This window comes from Thamnophis elegans, chromosome 5, assembly GCF_009769535.1.
Source record: "Thamnophis elegans isolate rThaEle1 chromosome 5, rThaEle1.pri, whole genome shotgun sequence".
Lineage (NCBI taxonomy): Eukaryota > Metazoa > Chordata > Lepidosauria > Squamata > Colubridae > Thamnophis > Thamnophis elegans.
In genome coordinates, this window is record NC_045545.1 from 15,572,036 (window position 1) to 15,578,035 (window position 6,000).

The window sequence follows — 6,000 nt, forward strand, 5'->3', positions numbered from 1 at the left end:
CAGGTATAGTTTATTTTTAAATAACCTAATTAGATATGGTTTTCTATTTCACATAAATTTTCCAATTTATTCTATGGTGCTGTCAATCAATATCTACAACTGTATGAATTTGTAGAACACTTAATCTTCACTTCCTACTGTTTGCTATCTATTCTTTTCTTTCCAAAGCCTAGACTTTTTATTCTTAACAATATTGGGCAATTACAAAAAGTCTTTTCTGTGCATGTTCTCTATCTACTGAATTATATGCCCTTACTTCTAAGAATCCATTGGGAATTATCTACATTTTTTTTTCTGGCTGTGATCATTATAAAGGGTGGGAAGCAAAATTTTGAAAAGGAAGTGCCTGAAAGGAAAGGATTAAATATCCCCTCCTCACACATGGGCCGGTTGGAATGCATTTCGTAATTTGGAGCAAATAAGAACAGGGACTTACAAACAATGTACTTAATTCACCATGTAATATTACAATGTGTTTCTTCCTTGCATGGATCTTGCCAGGATATTGAATTAAACCAAGGGCATTTGGGATCAGATCCCTAACAAATCATAAATCTCATTAAGACAGATGGAGAGAAATTCAAACAAACCTAACTGCAATCCTAAAATACACTTCTTAGTGAGTATAGTCATATATTTTTATTTGATTCATTTGTTTATCAAAATTTAGAAACTGTCCATCTCCCTCACAGAGAGCCACTGAGCAAATATGTAGAAATAAAATGTATAACAAGTAAAATATTAAAATGTAAAAACTGTATATAAGAGCCGAGCTGGCGCAGTGGTTAGAGTGCAGTACTGCAGGCTACTTCAGCGGACTGCTAGCTGCAGTTCAGCAGTTCAGATCTCACTGGCTCAAGGTTGACTCAGCCTTCCATCCTTCCAAAATGAGGACCCAGATTGTTGGAGGCAATATGTTAACACTGTAAACCGCTTAGAGAGGGCTGTAAAAGCACTCTGAAGCTGTATATAAGTCTAAATGCCAAGCGCTCATCTTGAAAACAAATGAAGTGACAAAATTGGTCTGCATTTTGACCAATTCAAATATGAAGTGGTATATAAGTCTATTGCTATAAGCGGCAAAGTTATTTAAATTTAATATTAAAAATTAATTAATAGGCGGGAGCAGGATCTTCCGGGTACTAATCAGCCCCAAGGCCAAATGCTCCTTTGTGAGCACCAAACAAGACAGCAGAGCCAGGTTTTTAGACTTTTCCAAAAGTCCAAGAAAGTGGGGAGCCTGTGGTGCCTCTGGGGAGAGAATGTTTCAAAGGGCGGGGGCAATTGCACAGAATATTCTCTTCCAGGATTCTGCCAGTTAAGACTGATGGGGTCTGGAACATACCATCTCTCCCTCAGCAGGTTAATGCAGTAGGGTGAAGACCATGCTATCCCCATGTAAGGCTTTATAAAAATCAATGCCAATAAAACCAATACCTTGAATTGGACCCAGTAGTAAGCCGGTACCCAGTGTAACTCACACAACAGAGGTGTAACGTGCCCCATCCTTGGGGCATACAAGATTCTTTACGTGGCCACGTTCGGATCTGAATATTTTTCAGGGTTAGTCCCATGTAGACCACATTGCAATAGTCGAAATGGGAAAAGACCGAGCAGAGAGCCTCCTTAACCAGGAAAGGCCTAAACTGACACACAACATGAAGTTGTACTTGTCAAAATGATTTAATAATCTTAAAGCTGAATCTTCCAAGGTAAACATTGTTAAAAGTACAGCTTGGAGATCTTGCAGCTAAGTGTGAAGCATGCATAGAATGCTCATGTTGCTTTTTATTGATGTGAAAATTTAGTACAGAGATGTAAAATGGTATCTAAATCTGCACTCATCTCACTGGGCTCACAAACGAATTCCCAGAGTTCCATCTTTTTTCATTTAGGAAGGAGAGACCGGATAGCTACGACAGATGAAAATCTTGCTCGACCCTAGTTGGAGATGGCAATGATTGAATCTGGGCCTTATACATATAAGAATAGGTGCTTTTCTGTTGAGTCACCCTCTTTCCTTTTGATAAATGTACCAAGTTTCATGTTCTTGCAGGGTGTTTGTGGAATATTACTTGCATCAAGTAATCAAGTAACTTTTTTCACCACAAAGCTTTAATTTATTTGAATTAACCATTCCAACCACGGCATCAGAACACTTGGCAGATACAGATCATATCTGTCTTAAAATTCTTGCTTCAATAGAATATTTCTTTCCTTTCTTGTGTCAGGGCCATTAAGTTATATTTTAAGCATTTTCTGTTCTTGTTTTAGGCTGACAGTTAAAAATAACTTATTAATTTATTGTTATAAACATGGAATTAATTTTAATTCATGCACCAGCAGCGTGTCATAGAGTTAATATAGAACACGTCCTTTGTTTTATCTTTTTTCACACAAACAGGAGCATATATACATATGCACATGCATATACAATGCACATATACTGAAAATACATTACGGAAAATAGATTGTTATATCAGATTTTTCCACTTCAAGTATTTATGGAAATAATAGTGAATAGTGTATACCTATAAACAAAACTCAGGCCTCTTAATATGTATATATGTTATAGGTTTACATTATAGAGCAATGATTTTTAGAACAATTTATCAATTTATCAGGCTTGCCTCCAGAGGTTGTGGGTGCTCCAAAACTGGAAGTTTTTAAAAAGAGAGTGAACAACAATTTGTCTAAAAAGGTATAGAGTCTCCTGCTTGAGCAGGGAGTTCGACTAGAAGACCTCTAAGATCCTTTCCAACTCTGTTATTCATTACTATATGTTTTAAAAACCTTTCCGTAAGACAATCATTTGTGTAATCACTTTTAACTAGAAGTGGTTACTACAGCCAGCACTCATAAATTGCAGCAATATTTACTGACCAGATGAGAAAATAGCTGGCCTCCCTACTTGTATATTTAAAAAAAAAACATTAATTTCAATTACTTGAAAACTTCCTTCTTCAAGCACTTGGTGCTGAAAATAGCAATGTGTAAATTTGTTAGTAATGTTTATTTATCTTTTTTTTTTCAGCGAGATAAACATCATGAAGTCTCTTTAAAGGAACTAGAACACAGTCTTCAAAGATCAGAAAACCAAAACCAAAGTATCCAAAACTATGTGAAGTTTTTGAAAGCTTCTTATGTAACTATGTTTGGCTAAATTTCCTTGTCCGCCCCCGCCCCCCCCCAAACTAAAACACATTTTGAAACAGATTTTTGTCTGTGTTTATAGCATGGAACTCATTGTGTTTAGGTTTCCTTCTACTGTGTTCCCCAAAATTCATATATTTGTTAATTTTTAGCAAAGTATCCAACATCTGCTGAAAAAATCTTTACCAAGCATGATTGTTCCAGAAAATTCTTGAGAGTGAAGAAATGCAGAAGAGGAACAGCTATACTAACTCTGATATAGAAATCTATGTTGAAGTGATGGAAGTAGCAAGAACATTGGAGGAAAATAATCTCTTAATACTGGAGTAACCCAACAAGTATCCTGTTGTTATTTTTTAAAACCTAACATTAATAAACTCAAAGTCATAATTACTGAAAATACCAATGAGGAAAAAAATGGAAGAGCGCAGAAGCAGCTGTGACTATAGTAGGAATTTGATTGACATCTGAAAACCAAAGATGGCACATATAAAAGATAGGGAAAGGAATACTTCATGAACAAAAATATATAAGATAGCCTGGAAGTAAACAGCTGGTGACAAGAAAGCCAAAATTTAGACAAACCTAGTTTTGGCAAGAGATGCTAAGAACAAAGATGGATCCTTAGGTATTTTAAAAATTAAAAGAATCAGTTTATCTGCTGCACATTAAAGATGTCAAAAGGAACAAAGCAAAACCAGAATTATACAATTTTATTTTGGCTCAGCCTTTGAGAAGATTATGTGTTTTTCACCAGGCAATTGTGAAAAGTAGAATGCAGAGGCAGCATTGAAGCGTGAGATTATTCAAAATGATCAGGAAATATCTATTCACATTCCAAAAGGAAGGGAAAGGGGTTTGTAAGAAATTAAATTCTTAGTACATTTTCAATATCTGTGAATATTCTAAAACAGATTATGAAGAGTTTATTCTGTAAACACTTAATGGAGTCATTAATAGAATTCTGAATTGATTTGTCAATATTTAGTCTTGCCTTGATCAGGTTATTTCACAGCAGATTCTAAGAATCATATAGTGTGATAGGGTTTTATGTCAGCAAACTTTCAGGAAGCATCTTATGATACATTACCAAATTACTTGTTTACAGGCTGAAGGAATAGCTAATATCTGGCTTGAAAATAACATTCAAATACTGCTTATCAAGTTGGGGTGAGATTCACATGGAATATCACAGATTCAATCCTGAATCCTATGTTTATCAATGTTTTTACTAATGGTCAGGATGAAGAGGTGGCAGGAATGTTTATCAGATCATCAGATGACCTAAAAATGGCTATGATCTTTATTAATATTTATTTTATGTAGTGAGTATCCAATCCAAATGATTCTATGAGGCTTTAAAAACAAGAAGAATAAAAGTAAACATCTCTACCCACATCAACATCAAACAGCACCAGTTCGATTGGAGCAACACAAAAATCATCGGCCACGCTACCACTCGTCACGCTCGTGAGTTCATTAAAGCCTAACACTCCACAAGCAATTCCATCAACGGACACATTGACCTACAACCAGCCTACAAACCCCTCAGAATCCAAATCAACTGCACAGCCAACCAGAGACAGCACCGACGTTCAACACACACACACACCAGCAGCTCACTGACCCCAATGACCCTGACCTGATGTCATCCCCTTATCACAAGACCCATCACAAATTTCTTACTGATGACTCCCACCTGACCTATCACAAGACCCTCACTTGACATACCTACACCTGAAGCCCTTATAAACAAAAGAACACTGACATCCCCTAAAGTCTGCTCAAGATGTTACCTAGCCTGATAACAAAACGTTCTGAAATCATTCCACAAGCTCAAAGAACAAAGTGTCACCCTCATTCTACATCCCATATTTGCCACTGTTGCAAGAGATACATTGATGTCCAAAAGGGGAAAAAAACAAAACATTTTTTTAAAAAAACATTCCACCCTAGAAGACATAAACTTTAGAACAATTTTGCTAGATAAAAGAAATGGGTCAAAAGCTCTGAAATTTAAGAGAGACAAATGGATAGTTGTTCACTTAGAAACAGTAATCCAATGTAGAAGTAAAAAAAAGTGGAAAGATACCTGTCTGGCTAATAGTTAATATGAAAAAAATAATGGAATACAGTAATTGTTTACTGCAGTGTGAAATGGCTACAAAGAAAGCAAATGCAATTTTAGGCTGCATCAACCGAAGCATCATTTCCAAATTACAGGAAGTAATAAATTTGCTTCGCATTGTTAAGTCTCCCGGGTAATAAATCCAATTTTGGGCACCATACTTTAAAGAAGGATGAGGATAATCAGGGATGAGAAACCTAAAAACAGATTGAAAGATCTGGTACGTTTAGCCCAGAGGTGGGTTCCTACCAGTTCGCACCTATTCGGTAGAACCGGTTCATCAAATCTACCGAACCGGTTAGAAGAGGTTCCACCAGTGGACCCGGAAAGCAGCCACACCTACAGAAGAGGTTCCAAATTTTTTTGAAACCCACCACTGGTCCTTGGATATGATTATTCTACACTATCATGCTCATATGTATAAAACTCAGTGCCTCTGTGAAAGGTAAGGATGACTACTGCGTTTGTGGTGCAATCAGAACATTGCGTGTGTTGAAGTTGTTTTAACGCAAACCAAAGATGCTTTTTAAAAAACAAGTTTACATCATATTCTTATGCATGCCAGTGCTGTGTGTGGGGTAATTTAAGGTGGTTCTGACAAGTGTCATCGGCATCTTCATATCTGGTCAAATGGGCGGCAAGCCACTCCCATCCAGTCACATGGGCGGCAAGCCACTCCCACAAAGGAGGCCACACCCACAGAGTAGGTTCGAACAATT

General features: G+C 36.7%; 1 protein-coding gene across 6 annotated transcripts in view; it reads left to right on the plus strand.

Annotated features, from left to right (window-relative positions):
• ODF2L (outer dense fiber of sperm tails 2 like) overlaps positions 1-3,221 on the plus strand; it is a 41,047-nt gene extending 37,826 nt beyond the window's left edge. For 4 of the 6 annotated variants that reach the window (XM_032218183.1, XM_032218185.1, XM_032218184.1 and 1 more), the window contains one exon: positions 3,035-3,221. In XM_032218183.1, coding sequence (XP_032074074.1) covers positions 3,035-3,163 — 129 coding nt within the window. In that variant the 3' untranslated portion in view covers positions 3,164-3,221. Of the gene's footprint in view, positions 1-501; positions 620-1,895; positions 1,993-3,034 lie in introns of all 6 variants that reach the window. The other 2 variants (XR_004255478.1, XR_004255479.1) reach the window with 2 other exon arrangements.
• Positions 3,222-6,000: the final 2,779 nt, after the last annotated feature.